Consider the following 25,775-nt stretch of genomic DNA (forward strand, 5'->3'; position numbering starts at 1 on the left):
AGATTCGCAAAATGTGATGTAACAAGACAATCACAGAATTTTTTGTACTTACCAAAAATTCACAATAGCAAATAGTGAGTACCAAATAGCGATTAAGTAAAAAAGCGAATCAGTATTTGGAAATCCCAAATTGTGATTTTTGTATTCTGGAGCACCTTGATGAGATCACAACCAGGAAATGAGTCAGTGCATGCTGTTTCCAGAAGCCTGAGCCACAGGAGAAGGCAGAGAGACCCAGCACAGCACCAGGGAGGCACTCAGGAGAGTCAGGACCAGGTGAACACAATGGCCAATGATGGAAATGGCAAGGACACAAGAGAAAGAAGAAGGCAACTGAAATTCAGTGAGTGGGAATTGGAGGTGCTCACAGAAGAGGTGGTCAGGAACCATGCCCAGTTATTTGGGAAGAACTCACTACAAGTCCCAGAAAGTGAGAAAAGGAAATTGTGGACTGACATCCAGACCAAAATCAGCGCAGTGGGGGTTGCGCAGCGTACAATCAAACAGATACGCAAGCGCTGGTATGACTTACAATCACACCCAATGGAGAGGGTAGCAAGCAAGCTGAAGGAGGCAAGGAGCACTGGTGGAGGACCATCCACCCAGACACCGTCTAATCCCTTGGAAGACATTGTGGAGTCAACACTGCTGCCCCGAAGCAGTAGGTGGTGTCACTGACATGGACACCTCAGGCACACCGGGCACCAGCAAAGGTAAGGGCAGTAATTATTTAAATCACCATATGTGCATGTACAAATGTCCCTTAGAAATTTTCAATGTCACCATGCAGTGTGAGAAACAGTCCATGCCACTTTGTCCATGCAACACAACAATGCCTTATGGGAGTGGTAGTCCAGACCCCAAATGTGCATTTAGTGCCAAAATAGCAGTATTGTGTAAAACCAAACAGAGAGACAATACAAAAGATATATAGAGATACAATGCCAGGGGAAATGTTTAATACAAAAGTAACTGTTTCATGACACATGCAAAAAAAACATATTGAATGACATGCTGCGCATTGTTGTTGCAGATGTTCCTGCACCTGATGCAGCGCAGACTGAAACAGGGGGGAATGAGGAAAGTCAGCCACAGTCTGATACCAACAACACTGAGTCCATCATACCAGCACCACCCAGATGCAGGGCACGAGTGGAACAGCCCCCAGATTTCTCTCAGGACTCTGATGAGTTAGAAGAAGATGTGCAGACACCACCATCAGCTGGTAGACACACCCACAGACAGCAGTCACTGTTTCGGCGCAAGTATACTCCACTCAGGAGGAGTTGTGAAGAAGGCAGACAAAGCACAGTGGAAGAAGAGGGCCTATCTCTGTTTAATGGTCTTGAGGCATCCATGTTGAAGGTGCAGTGCCTACAATGTAAGCAAATAACATCAATCCACAGGCAGCTTGTGTCTCACAATCACAACATATACAATCTGCATGAGGGACAACAAGCTAGAGTAGAACACTTAAGGGAAATGACAACTGCAATTAATAGACTCTGCACTGTACTGCACCAGGAGCATGTCACCCACCGTAGGTGCCATCACTAATTGATGGGTAGGTTGGATGGGTTCAGGAGATCTGTAATCAGCTCACTAATTCAACCGCTTTTGCTGTCACGACGTGCTGTGGGTATGCAAGTGGAAATGGCACATTGCAGTCAGGACGTTGCACCAGAATTGGTGAAAGTCATTAATGCATTGGAGACAATGCAGACAACATGGAGTCCTGCAAACAGTGATCTGGGTGGTGGGGACAGTGAGGAGCTCTCTAGCCTCAGTAGTGTCACAGCTCCTGTAATAGATCCTAGGTGTTACAGTTCGAAACACAGTACTATCTCAGTACCTTCAACAAGATGTGCAGCTGAGCCTACTGAGCGTTCTAGCAGAGTTCATGGACGTAAAAAGTGATTTGGACATGTTCTGGGCCTAACATATTTTTCCTCAATGCATTGGTACTATGATGTTAATAGTGTGACATTGTTATTGTGTACTGATTGTGCTATTTTGAAATACCCATGTCCTATGCCCCCATAATTGACCTGGAGTTAAGGCAATAAAAGTGATACCTGTAGCAAAACGAGATGCGGCGTTGTCATTACTTACATTAGAAATAGTTGTGCATAATCTCAGCACATCTTTGCCTGCCATCTGCTGCTCTGGTTCTGTCTGCTGGGTGAAGGGGTGGCAAGTGATCATCATCCTCATCAGAGTCTATCTCTGTTGGTTCCACTGGTATACCTCATGTTGTAGCAATGTTAGGCAACATTGCACATGTGGCCACAATCTTGCAGGTGGTTTCTGGACTGTATTGGAGTGCACCTACACTTTTGTGCAGGCACCGAAAGAGACTCTTCAGCAGTCCAAAGGTCCTCTCTATCACACTGCTTGTCCTCCTATGTGCCGCATTGTATCGCCACTCACTTGGTTGACGGATTGAGATACGGTGTAAGGATGAAGGACCACACTGCATATACACTGTCTCCTACAATGACAGGAGTGTCATATTAGTTATTGTTATCTGTGACATCACTTATACAATATGCAGCATTGTTCTCCGTTACGTCACCTATTAGGTATCCTTAACCAAACTCCCCAGCAAGAAGTCTTGTGTACATTCCACAGTGCCTAAAGATGTAGGAATCATGTGTGCTACCAGGGTATCTGGCCACTAGATCAGTTGTGATGTGACCTGAAAGTTCATTGAATGGGTATTTGTACAATTCCTGTAGATATAGTCTGTTGCAGATGGTGGACAGATTGTCACGTGACCCATCAGTGCAGCAAATAACATGTGGAAATTGGGCCACAGAGTAGAAATTTAATTAAGTTGGCTGCAAATCCTGTGGGGTGTTGGGACATTTTATGTGCAGATTTAATTTTGTTAAAATAGCATGTAGGAATGCATTAAAATCTGTGTGAAAGCTCACTTTGAGATACACCTCCAGCTGCTGCTATGACCCCCTAATAGCATCCTGAGGCTATGGGAGCATAATACCTGCACATGGGTGGTAATGGAATTGGTTCTCTGTGTGTGTTGCTGCAGTAGAGCTTGTAAATCTGCTAGTAAGTCCAGAATCATGGCAGAGTTCAACCTGTACTTGTCATATATTTCCTTCTCTCTTTGATCAAATAGAGTAATGCACACTCTGAAAATGCGCTCCTGTCTCCTCCTCCCTCTCCTCAAATCTTCCAGGATCATCATCCTCCTCGCCATGATGTAGAGTGCCGCCATTGTGTAAAAGGGATGATGCATTCTTGGCCACTTTTTATAGGTTGCACCTGTTTACCACCTGATTTTATTTGGTGGTAAATTGCACATGCAAAATACCCCTTTTGCGACTACTCGAAATTTGCGACTGCTTCATACATTGGATTTGTGATTCCTCAATTGCGAATCACAATTTGCGATTCATTACACCTAGTCGCATTTTTAGGGAATCGCTATTTGTACATTGTAATAATGTGATTTATATGGTAGCGTATAATGCCTAAAGTTATATGACCAATTTTTCCTGTAGGTCAATTTTATACTTTTTAGGTTTAAGTGTTTGGTATATTTTGTCATTTCATTCCATGTCATGCCGTGCTATGTTATCTCATGCTATGTTATGTTAAGCTTATAAAGCACATGTTCACCATACGGTTTCTTAGCGATATTAGCCAGAGGAATAATAAACAGACTGCTGTGAAAAAAGATGCCATATGTATACACTTGTCAGAAAAGCCAGGTCTGTCTGAATTTTATGTAGTTTGAGGCCATCCGTATATTAGGAGAAAAGGGGTTCGAGATTGGGAGGGGGCAAAACAGAGAATCTGGACCTATCCAGTCGTTTCTTTTTAAAATTGGGTAAAACAAGAAGATTCATAGAAGTGGATCGCAAGGTCCTGTTCATGGGTTACATGTTTCCTGAGATTTTGAAGGCAGAGGTCTTCCCGGCCAGAACTTTAATGCATCCGGTTTTGAAGACAATGCTTTGCTCCATGGGGAGCCAATGGAGGACCTTCAATAAAGGGGTAATATGACAATGTTTAGGTTGTTGAAATATCAGGCAAGCTGCCTGATTCTGAACCACTTGAAGCCTGAAAAGAAGCTTCTTAGGGAGTCCAATATAAACAGATTTGCGTAGACCAGCTGAGGTATAATCAAGGTGCTGATTACTTGGATTAGAGCTTCAATGGTGAGGGATTTAGAAACAACTGCGTCTATTTGGGGTTTTATTGCTAACTCATTATCAATGATGACTCTGAGGATTTTTACAGATTTATTTGCAGTGGAGGATCACCCATATCAGTCAGACAAAATGAGGAATTCCAATATTTCAATGTTCTTTTTGTAATGGTCAACTCAGTTTTATCTGTGTTGAGTTTGAGATAGTTGTTATTCATCCCATCGTGGATAAAATGCGTAGTATTTTCAAAATGTTCCTTAGACAATGGAGAATTCTATAATGTATGCAATTCATGTTTTTGAGCACATGAATGAGGTGGTGAATATGTATATGTTAAAAAGATGCAGTAAGATGGAAGAACCCTGGAGTACTCCACAATCCAAATGGGCTTTTGTTGCCCTAAAAGGAGTAAACCATACTGGATGGGAAAGCATCTTCAGGAACCATTTAATACTGTCCAGTGTAGAACTGCACTGCCCTGCAGCCTCCACATTGTACAACAAATGGTTATGGTCAACTCTTTCAAAGGCTGCTGAGAGGTCTAATAGGATTAGTGCCAATGTGGAGTCTGTATCACACTTCCAATGTATATCATCTACCACTGAAAGAATTACTGACTTGGCTTGGCACGGCTCTAAAAATTCTGATTCTTCAAGAAAAGAACAGAGACACTGTGTCAAGTGAGCCTCCAGCACTTTTGCCAGAAAAGGCAGCAAAGGTATTGGTTGATAGTTTTTCAAAAGGAGGGGATCTTCACCAAATTTCTTTTGGAGTGGAATGACCACAGCTTCCTTAAAGAAGCCAGGTACATACAGGGAGTGCTGAATTATTAGGCAAATGAGTATTTTGACCACATCATCCTCTTTATGCATGTTGACTTACTCCAAGCTGTATAGGCTCGAAAGCCTACTACCAATTAAGCATATTAGGTGATGTGCATCTCTGTAATGAGAAGGGGTGTGGTCTAATGACATCAACACCCTATATCAGGTGTGCATAATTATTAGGCAACTTCCTTTCCTTTGGCAAAATGGGTCAAAAGAAGGACTTGACAGGCTCAGAAAAGTCATAAATAGTGAGATATCTTGCAGAGGGATGCAGCACTCTTAAAATTGCAAAGCTTCTGAAGCGTGATCATCGAACAATCAAGCGTTTCATTCAAAAAAGTCAACAGGGTCGCAAGAAGCGTGTGGAAAAACCAAGGCGCAAAATAACTGCCCATGAACTGAGAAAAGTCAAGCGTGCAGCTGCCACGATGCCACTTGCCACCAGTTTGGCCATATTTCAGAGCTGCAACATCACTGGAGTGCCCAAAAGCACAAGGTGTGCAATACTCAGAGATATGGCCAAGGTAAGAAAGGCTGAAAGACGACCACCACTGAACAAGACACACAAGCTGAAACGTCAAGACTGGGCCAAGAAATATCTCAAGACTGATTTTTCTAAGGTTTTATGGACGGATGAAATGAGAGTGAGTCTTGATGGGCCAGATGGATGGGCCCGTGGCTGGATTGGTAAAGGGCAGAGAGCTCCAGTCCGACTCAGACGCCAGCAAGGTGGAGGTGGAGTACTGGTTTGGGCTGGTATCATCAAAGATGAGCTTGTGGGGCCTTTTCGGGTTGAGGATGGAGTCAAGCTCAACTCCCAGTCCTACTGCCAGTTCCTGGAAGACACCTTCTTCAAGCAGTGGTACAGGAAGAAGTCTGCATCCTTCAAGAAAAACATGATTTTCATGCAGGACAATGCTCCATCACACGCGTCCAAGTACTCCACAGCGTGGCTGGCAAGAAAGGGTATAAAAGAAGGAAATCTAATGACATGGCCTCCTTGTTCACCTGATCTGAACCCCATTGAGAACCTGTGGTCCATCATCAAATGTGAGATTTACAAGGAGGGAAAACAGTACACCTCTCTGAACAGTGTCTGGGAGGCTGTGGTTGCTGCTGCACGCAATGTTGATGTTGAACAGATCAAAACACTGACAGAATCCATGGATGGCAGGCTTTTGAGTGTCCTTGCAAAGAAAGGTGGCTATATTGGTCACTGATTTGTTTTTGTTTTGTTTTTGAATGTCAGAAATGTATATTTGTGAATGTTGAGATGTTATATTGGTTTCACTGGTAATGATAAATAATTGAAATGGGTATATATTTTTTTTTTGTTAAGTTGCCTAATAATTATGCACAGTGATAGTCACCTGCACACACAGATATCCCCCTAGCATAGCTAAAACTAAAAACAAACTAAAAACTACTTCCAAAAATATTCAGTTTTGATATTAATGAGTTTTTTGGGTTCATTGAGAACATGGTTGTTGTTCAATAATAAAATTAATCCTCAAAAATACAACTTGCCTAATAATTCTGCACTCCCTGTAAGCTTGAGATAAGGAGGACTTACGAAGAGACAGATCAGGCCCTTGAAAGGTTGAGAAGACAGACTTTAGAACCATAGAGGGAAAGGGATCATTGGATGAGCCCAATTTTAACTTGGATAGGACTTCCATAAGGCATTGTTACTGATGGATGGAAAGGTAGCAAGTCAGCTGGATTTCCTGTCCTCAGATGTGACACAGTTTATGAACATACTTGCAAGTATGTTATCCTTTATAGTTTTGGTCTTATCCATGAAGAAGACATTATGAAAGTCATAGAAGTTCCTAAAAGAGGAGGAGGGTCATGTGAGTCTATCTGGACTGGATAGCTCTGATTTTATTTTAAAAATCCCCTTAGATTTGTTCATTGAAAGGAGAATTTTACTGGTAAAAAAGGATAACTTTGCCTGCAGGAGGTGCTGGTAGTATAATTCCTTTGCCCCCATTGTTTTCTTGTGGCTCCCTTGCAGTACCTGTGAGTGAATCTGCATATTCAATGTCTTACTCCAAGGCTTGTCTGGAGTAGAATTGAGCCTTTTTGGTCTGTGAAACTACTGAGGTAGATATGACTGTTGTGAGCGCATCTGTCCTTATTTGGTCTTTTATAGTTAATTTATAAGGGGACGCGTTAGAGGTTCGATAGACCTTTCGACTGCGCTTAAAGTGATCCCACCATAAATCCCAAATACAATGCAGTTACATCATCATAATCAATAAACAACATCAATAACCTTTGAAGTCAGAAACCTTCACACACCATGACCCATTTGGTCACGAATAAGCACCCCTTTCTGTAAAAGTTAGAATGTTTATTTCCCTATATTAACAATGTTAGTGTCACATAAATTAGTCTCAAAACTGAGAAACATATGAGAACAACACACGTTGACCAAATCTTCTAAAGAATCTCAATTTAGCTAACACAGTGATTATTAAACATTCGAGAGTCACAGTACAAATTAAGAGCAAGAACAATTGCGTAACAGAGATAGCATACATCTAGATTCATCAAAAGAACAACATCATTTCTTTTAATAATCATTTGTTAGCATTTTCTAAGTCTACCTAACTAACCTTCAGATTAGAATGGCATGTTTGGGTTTCATGCAAAACAATTTTAGTCAAAGTTAATTTGGAAAAATATCTAACTATGACTCTATCAAAATAGCGGTTGGTACCGAGAAACAAGGAACATGCTTACATCAAGATCAATAACATTTTGTTATACCTCTCCTCATTGGGATCAGCAAGCTGCAATTATCTTCGTCAGTTTGACACCAATTTGGTCAGCATCAGCAATGGGCAGTGAAAGGGAAATGGGTCAAAAACAGGGAATCTAAACTATCCGAACCTTTAAGAAGGAACATCTAAGGGATCAGCATTCAGCATTAAAGTTAAGCAATAACGTTAAAGATAGAAATTAATCATCAGGAACTGTTCAGCTTTTCAGACAGAATAGAATGAGAGCACCTCTCAGGAGGAAATCAAAGTGGAAATAGGCTCTCTCCTCTCTGTGCTGTTGGGCTAAGTTAGAATCGTCTAAAAGACTTCCCAAGTTGTAATGCTCCAAAGAAACGTACATTTACAATTAGTCCACTAAGGATTAAACTCCAAATCTAAGATATAACTAAACTGCCTTTCACATGTGGATGATTGGTTCCTCTTCTTGTATTCCCATCGTCAAGCTCATCAGGTAACGTTTTTGCTCCATCTGTACTCCAGTCAGTGCATCCCTTATTAGCTCCTGGGAACATCGCTGTCTCACGCCTCAAACTATACAATGTAACAATTACTAATACAAGATTTTCTATCAAGCAGTTCTCATGAGAAAGTTAAAGAAATCTGCTAATGTTTGGTCAACACAATGTGAATAATACAATAATTATTTTTTCTAGACATGCATTCACACGATTTATTAAACAGAGCAGCTTAACATGAGTCTGTGCAAATAGGCCCAAACTTCGCTAACTTAAGGCCTTGTAATTAATAAAGAAAATACATAAGCCAAAATCATTAATATAATGCACTACTACAAACTCTCTTAATACAGGCACTTCAATTACTATTAATATACATTTACTAATGACAAAATGTGATTAATGGTGCTGCTCAAGTGGGCACATTTTCCAAGTCACACATTATTGTCTATGTTAGTTAAATTCTATGCAAACTTCTATTCCAAAATACATGAAAATTCATTAGTAAAAAATTCAGCGTTCACACAGTAACATTGATGAATTGTAATTTACTTGTAGGTGTGTTTTTGAACTGCCCCATGCCCCTCCTTTATTTACCCTTAGTTCCTCAGACATTGTAATAGTTATTCCCCACTCTCCAGCAACTCTCTGAAACCCACACACATTTAGACCTAACTGTAGGACTACATGTGTGGAATTCTACATTTACTCTGAATATATGTAGAGTACACATAAGAGATAGGACAGATGTAAGCACGGATCTACACCATACCTGTACAAATTGCATTTATAAGTACATTAAGTAAGACTGCAGGCGTACTACTGCATATATTCATAAATGTCTTAGTAAATTGGGTTGACCTTGTTTTTTTTGTTTCCCCTGGCTGAAGATCTGCCTTTCTATTTGAAGGACACTACAGTCATGGTTTTTGAGATGGAGTGCAGTGGATTTTTTGAGATGCTGTATTTATTTTGAGTTTGGATGGATGTGCACAAGGTTCCATTCCCTTGCACAGAGTAAATGGAGCCTCGTGTACAAATAATATTTTTTGCTTCAAGTACAATATACATTTTTCCTGTGGCGAAAGTGTTTACCCTACACACCCAGAGAATCTTCAATTTCTCATCCTGGAAAAGTTCCTCCTGGAGCCCTTGGTTGTTGTAAATTTCTAAAAATTTCCAGGATGAAAACGTGCCAGGGAGCATTTTGAGCATGCTCACAAAGGTACATGTTTGGGAGCATTTCTATAATTCCAAAGCAAACCATGCCTTGGAAAGCCTGCCTTCCGTCCCCAGAGTAGGATTTACTACCAGAGATTTTCTGGCACTTGTGGCAGAGAAATCGACAGCAGTAAGTACGTTTAAGTCCACAAGGAATCATTTTTTTGAGTTCTGGTAAGTCTAATAGAGTTCCTTTTAGGTGTAAACACTTGTGTATGTTGTTGAAATATCTTTGAGGATAGGCTTTGCTATTTTTAGTCTAGTGCCAAAGGCTAGAAGCTTTATACTGAGCGGTCATGTTGCTAACTGAACTATTAAGGTATAGACTAGCACTGCATTATGAGGCACACATATTTTACTCTGTTCGCAATCAGAATAAGGTGAAAAGGCATTGATATGATTAGACAGTTTCAGGCACATAAAGACTAGACTGTAGAAGTAGTGCAAAGTTAATAACAAAATATTATGATAGATACATTGAGTGTAAATTTAACAATACAAACTCCTTCTGTTCTGGAGTGAAATTCCATGTCTAAATCTACTGGAAAGGCCCTTTTACAACAACAGTTACTGAGTGCACATTGTAGAACACTGCACCCTTATCCTTTACATCTGTGACTCTATGCATCAGACTCAATCCTCTCATATTACTTTCTACATAATTCATCACACTCTTCTTGTTGTCCCCTCTTCTGAATTCGATTTGTTGAAACATGTATTCTGTGGTCTTCCTCTCTATACTGGCTGATATACAGTGCTTATTATTTACAAAGTGGAATGCTCAATGAATACAACACATCCAGAACACAGGAGCCACTGATGTTTATTAAATGGTGGTGTTTAATTAGTTACTGTGAGGAAATGGGGTGTATTATATGGTGTAGTTGTGCAACCTCACCTGAGAAATACATTTACCAACATCTTAAGTCCCCTAGGGTTTTGTTTGTCAAACCTTTATCTCAACCGTAAGTAGCTCTGGGTCTGAGCAGCAAGGCTTATACAAAGGAAGTAGTGTAAAGCATCTAAACAGCACCAAAACAATTGAAGAAGAAATAAACAAGACACCAAAGAAATCCAACACCAATTTATAAAAATAGACTGCATTTTATTCATCACAATGAAAGTATCCACAGGAGGGCTCTGGCGGTATTGCATTTACTAGGTATAGTAAATCAAAGCATTTGACTCTAATGTGAACAAGCATTGGCAAATTCAACAAATTTGACACAGAAACTTCTTCACTAAAAAGATTGGGCTCATTATAATGCAGTCACCTGGAGTAACTTTTGGCAACCAACAGTTCCAGGCACATTTATCCTCTGCAGGCCTTTTCTATGGTAGCGGCCCTATTGCAAGGGATGAAGACAGCTGAAGATGCTCAAAGTATGGTATAAATACGATGTGATTGATGGGCGGATCTTGCTGCGACTAGTCCTTGGTCCACAAAGGGGGGTGAGGTGATCTTGGTCACAGGGTCGATGTCCTTCTGAGACCTCTCGGTGCTGGCAAATGCCCAGTCACAACTGGACTGCGGGCCGCACAGTATCGCATTCACAAGCCAATCATTGCAGGGTCAATAACTTATCCTCTGGGTTCTCATCTTCACTTCAACAAAACTCCCAGGCTCAACTTTGTGTGTTGGGTCATGATCCCTGGTGATGCATGGCAGCAGTTGGTGCTAAGATGAAGACTTTCAGCTACTAACTTGCCCCAGCAGGCTTTTAAGCTGTTGTGTACCTGTGCTGTGAACAGGAGGCCATCTCACTGACCCTTGGAGTCTCTTGTCTTTTGCTGGCCTCTGGAGACGGCTTCTGCTTGAGCAGGACACAGCTGTCACAGTCCCTCTCCTTTGCCAGCAACCAGGTTCAACATGTGCAGTCCACTCCAATGCAACCTCTCTTTGCTGGTTCCACGGTGCAGTAGGGAACTCATTCTTCAGTCCTCTTTCAATCCGGTTGAGATTTGAGCTCTTATGCTCAGAAAATACATTCAGGGCAGGATGTGGTTGACATCCAATAAGCTTCCACATTCCCTCAACCTGATTACCATTTCCTGTAAAGTATGTCATCTGGACATCCCAGCATGCACCATTTTGCCCACTTCCAATATGACAGTACCCTTCTCCAGGTGTGTGGAGCTCCCTGGCCCAACCAAGAGGAGTGGCTACCAAAGGAACTACGTGCCCCTGGAAAAACAATTTGGCAACTGGTTTCCCCTCTCCTATCCCAAGTGCCATCTTGTCTGCCTAAACAATAGAGCAGCATCTCTTCCAAGTGTTACCCATTTGCCTTTCAAATGTGGTTTCACCTCTGAAGCTCGCCTTATCGCCAAACCCCCATGTATCTTCCAGCAGCAGGGATGTAACACCTCTTTCCAGACCAGGCCCTTATTGTATCCTTTCCTAGGATTCATTAGCATGTCTCCCAAGGAGGGCAGAGGGCTGTCTCGGCCTCAGAGCCCAGTGTGCAGCCAGTATGGGCACAGGAGACTGAAGGCAACCAAGTGGTAACTTTGCTAAAGTTGCACACTGCAACTTGTTACAGAGTTAGGTCACGCTTAAAGTAATGAGCTGTTTGGTACCTTGGCAGACCCATTTTGTTTGCACGATTCCAGAATTAGCACAGCTGAAGGGTCAATGTGTAACTATGCACTTGCCAAGTGGGTGGTGTTAGACCTGACAGCCTTAGTGTGGTCAACCCTAACTTTTTGCCTGCCTCCCTCCACTTTTTGGACACTGTTTTTGCTGGTTTCAGGACTCTGCTCACTTTACCACTGCTAACCAGTGCTAAAGTGCATATGCTCCCCCTTTAGACATGAGGACGTTCGATCATACACAAATTGATTATTTAATTTACTTGTAAGTCCCTAGTAAAATGCTCTATATGTGCCCAGGGCCTGTAGATTAAATGCTACTAGTGGGCCTGCAGCACTGATTGTGCCACCCACTTAAGTACCACCTTAAGCATGCCTCGGTTCTGCCATTGCAAGGCCTGTGTGTGCAGTTTCACTGCCAATTCAACTTGGCATTTAAAAGTACTTTCCAAGCCTAAAACTCTCCTTTTTCTACATATATGTCACCCCTAGGGTAGGCCCTCGGTAACCCATAGGACAGGGTGATATGTAGACAAAAGACAGGACATGTACCTGTGTAGTTTACATGTCCTGGCAGTGTAAAACTCCTAAATTCGTTTTGCATTACTGTGAGGCCTGCCCCTTTGAGAGGCTAACATTAGGGCTACCCTCATATACTGTTTGAGTGGTAGCTTCTGATCCGAAAGGAGTAACAAGGTCATATTTAGTATGGCCAGAATGGTAATACAAAATCCTACTGACTGGTGAAATTGGAATTAATATTACTATTTTAGAAATGCCAATTTTAGAAAGTGAGCATTTCTCTGCACCTGAATCCTTCTGTGCCTTACAATCCACGTCTGGCTAGGTTTAGTTGACAGCTCCCTTGTGCATTCACACAGACAAACCCCAAACAGGATGCTCAGTCACACTTGCATACATCTACATATTGAATGGATCTTCCTGGGCTGGGAGGGTGGAGGGCCTAACACTTACATGTCAAAGCACAGTAACCTGCCCTCACACAAAGGACTGCCACCCCCCCTACTCGGACCCTGGCAGACAGGATTGAACTGAAAGGGAACCTTGTGCACTTCTAAGCCACTCTTTGAAATCTCTCCCACTTCAAAGGCACATTTGGGTATTTATATAGGGCCTCTGCCCCTACCAACTCAGACACTTCCTGGAGAAGAACATGAACCAGAACCTGCCACCTGCCAAGAAGAACTGCCTGGATGCCCAAAGGACTCACCTGACTGCTTTCTGAGAAGGACTGCTGCCTTGCTGCTGCCCTGCTGCCTTGAAGCTCTTTGCTGTGCTGAAGAAGTGCTCTCCAAGGGCTTGGATAGAGCTTGCCTCCTGTTCCCTGAAGTCTCAGGACCAAAAAGACTTCATTCCCGCAAGAAGAACTTCCTATGCGGCGGAAATCGACGCACAGCCTGCCAGAAATAACGCACAGCCTGCATCGTGGTGAGAAAATCACTGCACGCCAAACCGGAAAGATGCAGCCCGACTTCGCAAGGAGAAGATCGATGCAGCGCCAGCGTGGCGACCGGAAATTCAACGCGCGGCCCACTGGATCGACGCAAAGCCAAGCTCGAACGACACAGCCCGACTTCCTAACAGGAATTGATGCAGCGCCTGCGGTGCAGTAGAAATTTCCATGCAACGCCCACTGGATCGACGCAGCCCCTGTGACTTCATCCTGCCAGTGCCAGATTTCAATGCATCGTCCCTGGGTAGTCCAAAAACCCCACAACCCGAAGAGGATCCAAGACCGAGCACCGCAAATCGACGCAAAGCCTTTCCCACGTGAAAAATAAACAACGCATCGCCGTGTGTGGCCTGAGAAATCGACGCACACCTCCCTGTTTTCCACGCATCTCCTCCTCTATGGTTCCTTGCGGAGTTTTGTATGCAAACCAGGTACTTTGTGCTTGCAAGAGACATTTGCTGCTTTTAAGAGACTAAAGACACTTTATATAATTTTTACAGTGATATTTCAAAATATAATTATTGCTTCTTACCAGATGAATATTATATATTTTTGTAAACACTGTATGGTGTATTTTTGTGTTCTACTGTGTTATTGCACGAGTTATTGCACAAATACTTTACACATTGCCTTCTAAATTAAGCCTGACTGTTCAGTGCCAAGCTACCAGAGGGTGGGCACAGGATAATTTGGACTGTGTGTGACTTACCCAGAATATAGTGAGGGTCCTTGCTTGGACAGGGGGTAACCTGACTGCAAACCAAAGACCCCAATTCTAACAGGTGGCCAAGCTTTTCCACAGTAAAAATGACAGTTCCACATTTTTACTATCTGAACATTTAAGATGACATGTTCTGCCTGTGGAATAAATTGCACCCTGTCTTAGAACTCGATGGGCATACCATAGGAGAGTTTACACATATATCAGGGGAACTCTGGCTTTGCTATTGCTTTAAATGGCAAAGTCAGGCAAGCAGTTAAAACTCCTCTTCCAGCCTGCAAATGGTGTCCTGGAATTCCTGTTGTACTTCCATCCCACAGAGGATGACACAGCCAGTACTGCAATCCCTAGGAAGACCCATTGACTTGCATGCCACAGGTAGCAGCATCATTATAAATATGTATGGGTGACAATACAAAGAGGCATTTCTTTACAGTTCCATATACAGAACTATAGGCAGAAGAAATTTGTTTTAATCCCTTGGTACAATTTATTGGATTTTTTTCAATTTTGGTCCAAATTATCTAAAGAAATGTTTTCAAAGATTCACTATCCTGTTCGTCAACATGATGCTAAACTTCATTCCTCCCTCCAATTGAGCTTAAATTCCTATTTAAAAACGAGGGCATGCATGGGTGTCAAATGTGCACCCGCTACTGATTGCTTGTTCAGGTTTGGTTATTAAGTGTTCAATTTGAACCAGATTCTGTGCATGGCACTGTAAAACATTGGATTATTGAGTGGGGCAAGTGTGAAGTTCCGCTCAGGCAACAACCATAATCCTTGTCAGGGGAAACCACAAAAGTCACTAAATTAACTTATTTTTAACCTTTGGTATCACACTGTGGGAGATTGGAGCATAGTTAAAGTTGACCGTGATGGAGCGCAGGTAGGATATACAATGTGGATGGGGTTAAACAAGCAAATTGGAGTAGGCAGTTATGGCAAAATTGTGCCTGATCTGTTCAGGAGTGCACAAAGCATACGTTTGCAGAATTTGATCATCCCATTCGTCATTGAGTTTGCCTGCTGCAAATCTGAAGGATAAACACAAATCTGTTAAATGCAATTTCCACCAATTTTGCAATCCAGTTGCGGGTGCAAACAAATATTTGTGTCGAAAATGGATTTGCAGATTCATTGTAAACAGGGCCTATGAGACGAATATCAACATCTGAAATTAATCAAAACAGCTGAAGACCTCGTTGTCATATATCAAGCCAACATATCTCAGTAGAGCCACATCTTAAATTACACCAGCATTCCCTCTGGTAAACAGCATGTAGAGACCCTATCTATAATTATTGATATGGTATATGCATTCTTAATTTAAAGTATAACATACATTCCATACACATATATTTATCTTTTGAATGTATTGCTCTTCAATTTAGTAACATATTTGCTGCACTTTGTTAGGATTACCATGCTGAGTCTTGGTAAAATATACAACACAAGAGGCCTGATCTAGCTAAAGGTTTTATCCATTGTGTTCTTATGGAAATGTGATAGTACACGCTGTCCAAGATATATTATCATTTGAACGTAATACTTGCTTATTAAAAATTGAAAGGTAAAGTAATTAGCAATGGCACTATTATGTCTGCCAATGGTTTAACGATTCTAATTTAGTTGCCTCGAGTGAAGAAGTTCATAATTTTAAAAGGTAGAAGAACACGAGGCCAAAATGCATTTCGGAAAAGCAGAAAGGCAGACATTCAGTCTAATGCTGAATCACAAAGAGGCTTATAGGAAGAAAGGAGCACGAAAAGGTAAAAAGAAAATGAGCCAAACAAAAAATCAAATTACATAGCATTCACGATTTCATGAAAATTCATGATTAAATAAAAAAAGCCAAGCATGTAAAAGTCACGAAGCAATATATGAAAATCGGCACTGCATATCAGGAAGGGTGGCCTTAAATATTTAATTCGATTTTCTCTTGTGAAAATGACCTACATTTGCAATTATGTGAGGCGGATTTTATAAACCCGACATGCATGCAGCTTTTTTATGATGCTAATTGCCATTATGAGTCTGCATTACAGCATGGATATTCTTATGCATCCTTTCTAAATGTCACAGACTCAAATGTCATAACGTAAGCTTCATCCATAATATCATATTCAAGATGTCACATGTAATCTCATGCACTGTTCATGATAATGAGTCACTGCCACCATCACATATACACAGAGACAAAAAGCATGCGCCAATACAACCAGTGTGTCAGATGATTAAATAAATCCATATTAGTTGTCTTCTTACATGCAAGAAATGTAGATTGTGATGTCAAACGTTTGCTATTGTTAGGCACTAATTGGGTAGAATACATGAGCACCATCATATCTTTTCACGAGCCACTAGAGGTGAATTATACATGACAGATAAAATGATGAACTCGACAAGTCAGGCTACTGTCAAAACATCATGACTATATAGGATTGTTTTGCTGGTAGCTGAGACTAATATATTCCAAATCCTATGTTAGTATTGTTACTAGTCAAATTCATCTGAATTGCCTCCTGTGTGCAAAGCGTCTGTAGGGCAGCGTGACCTTTGGTCTGAAAGAATAGTATAGAGGTCTATGTTCCTCTGAAAATACTCTTTGTTTCTTTACAAGGAACTATTAACATCTAATGCTGGTTTCCTTGAAATACTCCTGACCTTATGTATTATGAAGACTTGGTTTCTAGTGTTTTCTTTTCTCAAAACAAGTAACAAGGCGAGACTGTAGCCTTAGAGTTAGGTCTGGACTAAACTTGTTTTGCACAAACAAAATCTTGTATAACTTTCATTGTTTGGGTAAAGTTTAGTTCGCATAATTTTTCTTCTCAGCATGTTACCGCTTTTCGTTCACTTTTCACCTGCGAGAGACTTATTGCAAAACAAAACGTCTTTTAGACTAAGAGCAATGGATTCCTAGCCAGTAGACGTTCTCTAATCAAACGAGACCCCTGCTGGTATCTCGTATGGTTTGTAGGTAAACTTCACGCTCACGCAGACGGCCATTGGAAAGCATCGAAAAATGCCTGCAAAGCTTTGAGAAAATTACGCATTTTTGCAAAGAGAATGCACAATTTGGCCTATTCCTGACTAGTAAAAGGTCTCTTGCTACCTTCTTTGTTCAGCAAGTTTTCCTATTAAAATGTTGTCATTGTTGCATTGTCGTGTTTACAGTGCTAAATATTGTGTTATCTGAAGCATAAGATAACACAAATATGTATTGGGGAAAATGCAGGCTCTCAAACAGCGTGTGTGCATGCCCCTGCGTGCATGCATCACCACATTAAAGCCATACGCTTGACTTTGTCAGGGCTTGTATAAAATCCCTTTCAGCTCCCAGTGCAGTCCTGCAGGAGGTTTGATTGTTGAGAGGAAAGATTAACTCTCCATCCTCTAAAATAAATGTGTTTCACATGTAGAGTCAAATCTATGGCACAGGAAAGATTTTACTCACCCACCCATCCATGAATACACTCAACTAACAAACCCATTCATCCAATCATGTTTTCACATATCCATTCATTAAGGAATGCACTTATGTGATCATTTGGGAACTCTAGATGGGTATCTGTTTTTCTCTTGTCCGTTTTACACAAAAGGTTTGTCATCAAAGCTTTGTTTTTGTTTCATGGCGCATGGTTTGGCAGCCGGATTGGCAGGCAGCAGCCACATCAAATCTCTGCTTATTTAGTGATTGAGTGGTCAAGAGGTCCTCGAGCTGAGGCAGAGCCAGGCAACTCACTTGACCCTGGCTCGAGCTTTCACTTGGTCGCCCCCTCCTCTCCTGCAGCGCAGAAGCTCCAATGCACATCAAAGCTTTCAAAGCTTGTTCATTTTCTAACATCCAAAGGAGGCCCTTCGCTCAGTTTCTTACTGCAACAACACGACAGGCCATGCACAACGTCACTAGTGATTGTGTCATTGTGTGTCACCATCGATACAGTGACGGGTCTCCTCTGCAAGAGCGTCATCCATGCTGGTAAGAGATTCACGTGCACAGCGGTCAGGCCCCAGATTTCAGTCATTATTTACTGAAGGGGTGCGGGTAGGGTGGGAATTGGTTGGTTCTGCTCCTGATGGCGAGGCTGTACCAATCACAAGACACATCAGGAAAATGAGATCAAGGGAAGAGACAGCAGCCCTGCCTGATTGAGGCCACACCAAGAGTATCTCCATGCTGAGAACCAAGGCAGGTGTTGATGCGCGATGAGGCATATATAAGAGAATGTGTTGGGAAGAGAGTCGGTGTGCATTATTTCTTGTGGCTAGAGATAAAGAGTGGCCTGTTGCTCCAACAGGAATTAACGCCCACATTTATACTTTTTTAGCGCCGCATTTGCGCCGCTTTTTGACGCAAAAACGGCGCAAACACACAATACAATTGTATTTTGCAAGTTTGCGCCTCTTTTGAGTAAAAAATGACGCAAATGCGGTGCTGAAAAAGTATAAATATGGGTAAGTATCTCGAGGGAAACAAGAAACAGAACATTTGGGGAATATTGTTGCAGTCATGTTAGCTCAGACTTAAGTCTATTGATTTATAGGAATGCCAGATTTCACACATATGCATATTTCGCATATGAGGCTGTTCGTGATTTGAAATCTTATGAGATTATGGCAGGCCCTTTAAGTTCTACTTTAACCCATTGATGTCTATGTTATGGATTGGTGCCATTTTCTGAGGAGTGTGACAAACACCATTACCCTCTGTGTGCCCTGGCCAAGCTGATTCCTCCGTTATCACCACTAGCACTAGACACAGAGGGGGTCATTCCGACCCTGGTGTCCCGCCAGGAAGTATAACCGTGGCGCAAAAGCCACTGCCATGCCGCCAGCCCCTCCATTTTCCCGCCAGGTTTCCACCTGGCGGGCATAATCCCCAGGGCAGCGGTGCAAGCACCGCTGCCCTGGGGATTATGAGTACCCGACCGCCAGCCTGTCTGTGGCGGTAGACACCGCCATGAAAAGGCTGGCGGTAAGGGGACGCACTGGGCCCCTGCACTGCCCATGCACTTGGCATGGGCAGTGCAGGGGCCCCCAGACGTAGCCCCGTCGCGCATTTCACTGCCCGAATTTCGGGCAGTGAAATGTGCGACGGGTGCTACTGCACCCGCTGCACATCAACATTGCCGCCGGCTTTATTACGAGCCGGCGGCAATGTTGATGTGCCATTTCCGCTGGGCCAGTGGAAATGTCGGAATAGGGAGGCATGAATACCGCCGGCAATGGCGGTATTCTGTCTCCCCCGGCCTCGGCGGTCTGGAAGAAAGACCGCAGAGGTCGGAATGACCACCAAAATATCTGTAGGGAAGGTATGCGAGGTGCCATGGCAGTCTCAGAAAACAGTCTACTTTCCTTTTCAGTCTTGCCCTTTCTGCATGCAGAGTCACACAGGAAACAGGCAAAATGCCACCACGCACAATATTTGACCCTCTAAGCACTCAGGGCCTTATTTATACTTTTTGGTGCAAAACTGCACTAACGCTGTTTTGCACCAAAAAATTTTGCACCGGCTTGCATCATTTTTTAGGCACCATATTTATGGAATGGTGCAAGCTGGTGCAAAGGGTAGGCTAGCTTAAAAAAAATGACATTAGGCAGGTTTGAGTCAAAATAAATGATTCTGACCAGATTAGCATCATTTTTTTAATGCTAAGGGGCATATTTATACTTTGTTTGCACTGAATTAGCTTCATTTTTTTTAACTCTAATTCAGTGCAAAACTAACTCCATATTTATACTTTGGTGCTAGACCCGTCTAGTGCCAAATTTATGGAGTTAAAGTCATTTTTTGGAAGTGGAAACCTACCTGGCCTTAATGAGATGCAAGGGAGGCGTTCCCATGCAAAAAATGACTCTATGGCCTTAACGCCATATTTATACTCCCATGCAAAAATGGTGCAAGGGAGGGAGGAGGGGTAAAAAAATGGGGCAAAGCTTGCTTTGCCCCATTTTTTAAAGCCTGGGTCAGGGCAGGCGTCAGGGGACCTTTGGGTCCATTTCCATGGTGGAACACCATGGAATAAGCCCACAGGTGCCCTCCCCAGACCCCAGGGGCACCCCCACCCACACCAGAGGGACTGCAGAGGATGGGGGACAGGTAAGTAGAGGTAAGATTGCATTTTATTTTTGAAAGTGCCATAGGGGGCCCTGAAATGGACCCCCATACATGGCACAGGGTGCAATGGCCATGCCCAGGGGACCCCTGTCCTCTGTGCTTGCCATTGGGGTGGTGGGCATGACTCCTGCCTTTTCTGAGGCAGGAGTCATGTATCATGGTAGGTTTAGCACCATAAAATGACGCTAATCTGGTTAGAGTCATTTTTTTTACACTAACCTGCCTAAAGTCATTTTTTGGTGCTGAACCCTCTTCTTCTATACTGCCACCACCAGCTGACTAAAGTCATTTTATTTTACTCTAGCCTACCCTTTGCACCGGCTTGCACAATTCCATAAATATGGTGCCCGGCTGGTTCACAGAAATGGTGCAAGCCGGTGCTAAACTTTTTGGTGCAAAACTGAGTTAGTGCAGTTTTGCAGCAAAAAGTATAAATAAAGGCCAATATTTTGTAAGTTTGCGCCACTTTTGCATCAAAAAATTACATTAATGCAGCACAAAAAAAGTATAAATCAGTGCCTTGGTGCTAGTCGGATCTAGCACCAAAGTATAAATATGGAGTTAGATTTGCACCGAATTAGAGTAAAAAAAATTACTCTAATTAATTGCAAACAGAGTATAAACATGCCGTAGGGTATAAATATGCTCCTAAAAATAGGCCATAGAGTCATTTTTTGCATGGGAATGCCTACATTGCATCTCATTAAGGCAAGGTAGGTCTCCACTTTCAAAAAATTACTTTAACTCCACAAATTTGGCGCTAGAGGGGTCTAGCACCAAAGTATAAATATGGAGTTTGTTTTGCACCGAATTAAAGTAAAAAAAAAGGACACTAACGCGGTGCAAACAGAGTATAAATATGCCCCTTAATCGCTGCCGTGTGGGTCTGTCCAAAATGTGACTAACACTTTATTAAAGCAATGGCTAAAAAAGGGCTGACTCTATGTCCACTCAAAGTATCCTGCCTGAAGGCTTGTCCACATGTTAATGTTACTGAAACAGTGCAATGGTTCTAGCGGTCTGACTCAACGCTTATTTACTTAATAGTTTTAATGTGGTTTTGTAAAGCTAAATCTGTTTATAGGCTAGAACTGAAAACGTTACCTGAGAGGTGTTTATCATAAGGTTGTTAAAAAGTAATCATAAGATTTTCAAAATGTTTTCTCAATCAGATGCTTCGGCACAGCCTCTAGTGGCCTTCCCTAAACTATACACACAGCTTTCCGACTTATTTGAAGAACATTAACAGCATTTTGGATGCCCTTAATCTTTCGGGATCTGAGAGTCCCCTGGATATGAGGTGGCCGGAGGATCAGTCTACTTTTCTCACTATAATCAAGTCTTCCTGTTTATTTAAGTTTGCTCCATTCTTGTTGGAGAAATTGGCACAAAGGGGGTTATTCTGACCCTGGCGGTCATGGACCGCCAGGGCCAACGACCGCGGAAGCACCGGCAACAGGCTTTACCGCCGCGGTCAGAAAAGGGAAGCCGGCGGTTTCCCGCCGGCTTCCCGCTGCCCCAGGGAATCCTCCATGGCGGCGCTGCAAGCAGCGCCGCCATGGGGATTCCGACCCCCTTCCCGCCATCCTGTTTCTGGCGGTTTTCACCGCCAGAAACAGGATGGCGGGAACGGGTGTCGTGGGGCCCCTGGGGGCCCCTGCAGTGCCCATGCCACTGGCATGGGCACTGCAGGGGCCCCCTAACAGGGCCCCATTAAGATTTTCAGTGTCTGCTTAGCAGACACTGAAAATCGCGATGGGTGCAACTGCACCCGTCGCACACCAGCAACTCCGCCGGCTCCATCCGGAGCCGGCATCCTCATTGCTGGGGCTTTCCCGCTGGGCGGGCGGGCGGCCTTTTGGCGGTTGCCCGCCAGCCCAGCGGGAAAGTCAGAATGACCGCCGCGGTCTTTTGACCGCGGTACGGTCTTCTGGCGGTTCCCGCCAGGCGGGCGGCTTCCGCTGCCCACGGGGGTCAGGATGACCCCCAAAAACTTGTAAACCAGGCTCACTGGATGACCCATGTCTTTCACAATATTCTGCAAGTGAATAGTGCTGCTATCAATCCAACTCTGAACCTTCTTTTAAATAACTCCATACTTCAGGCCACAGTCTGAAATTGTTGAAAACAAGCTAAATGAATCGTCCCTGTGAAGAAGCCACCGACCGCTAAATTAAATCCGGCTAACTTCAGGCCCATCTTCCTTTTTCCTGCGTTCTCCAATACCATGGAGAAACTAATTAATGATCAACTGTTTACATATTTAGAATACCACCAGCTGCTGTATCCCTCCCAATCCGGCTTTCACCCTGGACATTGCACAAAATCTACTCTAGTAGAAGTTTCTGACACTATCAATTTGGCGGTTGACCAAGGGAAGCAAGTTACATTACTACTTTTACATCTACCTGTGGTGTTTGACACATTATCTCACACTATCTTTCTACAACGATTGGAAAATATAGGAATAAATGGATCTACATTGGCTTGGATCTACTCTTTTTTATCCAATAGAAACCAGTCAGTCTGGATGCTTCCTTAAATGTCTGACCTTAAGCAACTACAATTTGGCATCCCTCATGCATCTTCCCTGTGTCCATCGTTGTTTAGTCTGTATGTAACCCCTCTGGCAGTTTTGCGGGAATCCTTCAGCATACAAGTGGTGTCTTACAGATGCAGATTTATCTCACTTGGAACAGCAATGTTCCTAATGCCCTGAGCAGACTTAAGGCCTGCCTGTTGGCAGTATTTCAGTGGTCGTGTCTGAGCAATTTACAAAGTAACATGAGCAAAACTGAAATTCGACTATTTGGTACGCCCTCTTCCACCTGGGATGGAGAATGCTGAACCAGTTTTGTCCCACCTCCACCAACCCCTGCCACTGCCGTTCATAACCTTGGGGTAAAGTTCGATAACAGAATATCCTTCAGCCCAAAGATCAACAGTGTGTTGGGTATCTGTTTCAGTCTACTGAGATCTTTAAAGAAGTTCCTGTTTTTGCCAGCCATACAGCGCCAAAAGCCGGTAATATATGCAATTATCACTTCTCGGATGGATTATGCCAATTCTGTGCATTGGAGTTACCAGTTTACTAACTGAGAAGACTCCATCTGGTGGAGAATAGTGCAGGTTGGCTTCCATTGAATCTTCAGAGAAGAAAGCATATCCACCAAAATCTCAACCAGCTGCACTGGCCGCCAGGAAGTGAAAGAGTACAATTCAAATGACTTAGACTGGCCCAAAGAGCCTTCCACCAGACCCAGCAGTATCTGGCTAAAAGGCTTTCACCATACCTTCCTGCAAAAACCCTGTGGTCCTCAGATGTCATATTGACATATTTTCCAGTAATTAGAAGGAAGAGAAGGGGTGGCTCTTCCTTCTAGCTTCTTAGTGCCATTGCATGGAATGCCCTCCTTTTTCATCTTCTGGCCATGAGGAATGAGGGCTCCTTTAAACACAGCCTTAAAACCTGGTTGTTCGATTTGGCATACCAGTAATTTATCTGAAGCACAGGTGATCAATGAGCCTGAAGTGCAGGGTCACTCTTTGAGTAGCTGTGTGTTATGACGTGGCTCGCGGCTAGATATGTGATCGATGCAGCGAGCCTAGAATGTTAGCGATGGTTCTTCCACCTGGCAGTTGCTTGCTGACAGGGGAAGAAGACACCTCGTTAGAGGAGAGCTTGGTAAATAAAGCTTACCTGCCATACCACAACGCTGCCTCTTGCCTTCATTACATTTTTGGCGACGAGATGTCAGCAAGCAGGTCGCTTTCCTCTTGACGCGGATGCCGCGAACGTCGCAAACCTCGTTTTGCTGTGGGATCGCAGACGCAGCATAACGAGCGGCATTATCACCAGCTACTGGCGTTTTATGTCTTTCCAGCGGGAGTTTCGTTCCTGGAATTCACCGCCAGCCAAAATATTTACAGTTTGCACGTCCAGGCTTGGATTTGGAGACACAACTGCATCGGCCTCGTGTCACGTGAGTGTTGCTGATTTGCTGTCATGACAACGTCGCAATGACATCACTGACGTTCTAGTAGACTGGTGGCGGCCATCTTAGAGAGTTGGGAAAACTCTCTTTCAATTAGATTTTGCCCATGACGAACTGCTCCTTGTGGTGGTGGCAATCTTAGAGTGTTGGGAAAACTTCCCTTAAAATAGATTCTGGCCACGACGAACTGCTCAACATTGCATGTACAAGTGTCTTCTACGGTGATAGACACACCTGAACCCTGCTGATTGCTACATTGTTTATATCCTGACAAATACCTGGAGGAACATTAATTTTTGTGTTTTTTGGGGTTTCTTCTGAGCATACCTTCATACCAAATTTGTGTTTTATTAGAAACTGAGCACGGATTCACACAATGGATATGTCAACCACTGCTGTACACTCTCCACTTCTATTCTTGCTGCAACCTGGGAATCCGCCAATACTTTGGGAGGAGTGGATATACATATTTGATCATTATCTTGAAGCCTTAGATGGGTTAGGATTCTCGTCCAGTAGAAAAAAAAGCTATCTTACTTAGTTCTCTAGGCAGTGAAGGTCAGCATGTCATCAAGTACCTGCCTAAGGCTGTTGATCAGTATGGCCAACCCATAGATGATGTATTTTTGGAAGTGAGGCTGAGACTAGAATTAAGGTTTGCCAAGACTGAGAATGTAGTCATGCAAAGATTTATGTTTTACACACAACCTCAAAGGGAAGGTGAATCTGTGGACGAGTTTGTCACTCGTTTAAGAGAGCTTTCTGTCAAATGCAGATTTGGGGCGATGACGGAGGAGTTGATTCGGGACCAGCTCATAGTACAGTGTAGGAGCAAGAAAATGCAGGAAAGACTGTGGGCAGCGAAGGACCCCAAGCTGAAGGATGCTATAGAAATTGCAAAGGTGGTTGAGGAGTCAGAGTTTTGTATGAAACAAATGGAGAGGAGAAAAGTTAAGGCTTCAGAAGAGGTATCTTCTGTTCAGGGTGATGTGGCTGTGACAAGTAAATCGTCCTGGGAAAGGCTTAGTGGATCTAAAAATGGGAAGTGCAACAAGTGTGGGAGCAGGTATCATACTTCTGAGTCCAAGAATTGCCTTGCCCTAGGGAAAGAGTGCTGAAGGTGCGGGCGCAAAGGGCATTTTGTGAGGGTATGTAGGGAAAAAGAGCATTCAAAAGGGAAGGTGGCCATGGTTGGTGATGCCTCAGGCGATGCGTCCGTAGGTGACAAGTTCGGAAGAGTGTTGTGTGTTTCTGGGTTGGATGAGGCAGGGGTGAGAGAAGAAAGGATGCAGAGACCTAAGGCAGAATTTACTGTCAAGAATGTGTCCGTAGAACTGATGGTGGATTCCGGCTCCTTATATACAATAGTTCCTAAGGATTTATTTCTCCAAAAGTGGCC

At 43.1% G+C, this 25,775-nt stretch overlaps 1 protein-coding gene across 1 annotated transcript; it reads left to right on the top strand.

Moving 5' to 3' along the window:
* Positions 1 to 285: 285 nt before the first annotated feature.
* On the top strand, positions 286 to 25,494 carry LOC138256533 (myb-related transcription factor, partner of profilin-like). The gene is made up of 3 exons (XM_069205865.1): positions 286 to 661; positions 1,034 to 1,225; positions 24,926 to 25,494. Exons 1-3 carry the CDS (start codon positions 286 to 288, stop codon positions 25,492 to 25,494), a joined length of 1,137 nt encoding a protein of 378 aa, XP_069061966.1.
* Positions 25,495 to 25,775: the final 281 nt, after the last annotated feature.

Source organism: Pleurodeles waltl, chromosome 1_2 (assembly GCF_031143425.1).
Source record: "Pleurodeles waltl isolate 20211129_DDA chromosome 1_2, aPleWal1.hap1.20221129, whole genome shotgun sequence".
Lineage (NCBI taxonomy): Eukaryota > Metazoa > Chordata > Amphibia > Caudata > Salamandridae > Pleurodeles > Pleurodeles waltl.

Bases quoted from the DNA above. Each gene is read 5' to 3' on its own strand.
- LOC138256533 (XM_069205865.1), top strand. From the start codon at position 286: ATGGCCAATGATGGAAATGGCAAGGACACAAGAGAAAGAAGAAGGCAA. The intron at 662-1,033 runs GTAGGTGGTGTC...TTGTTGTTGCAG, and splicing joins AACACTGCTGCCCCGAAGCA to ATGTTCCTGCACCTGATGCA. The intron at 1,226-24,925 runs GTAGACACACCC...TTAGTTCTCTAG, and splicing joins GCAGACACCACCATCAGCTG to GCAGTGAAGGTCAGCATGTC.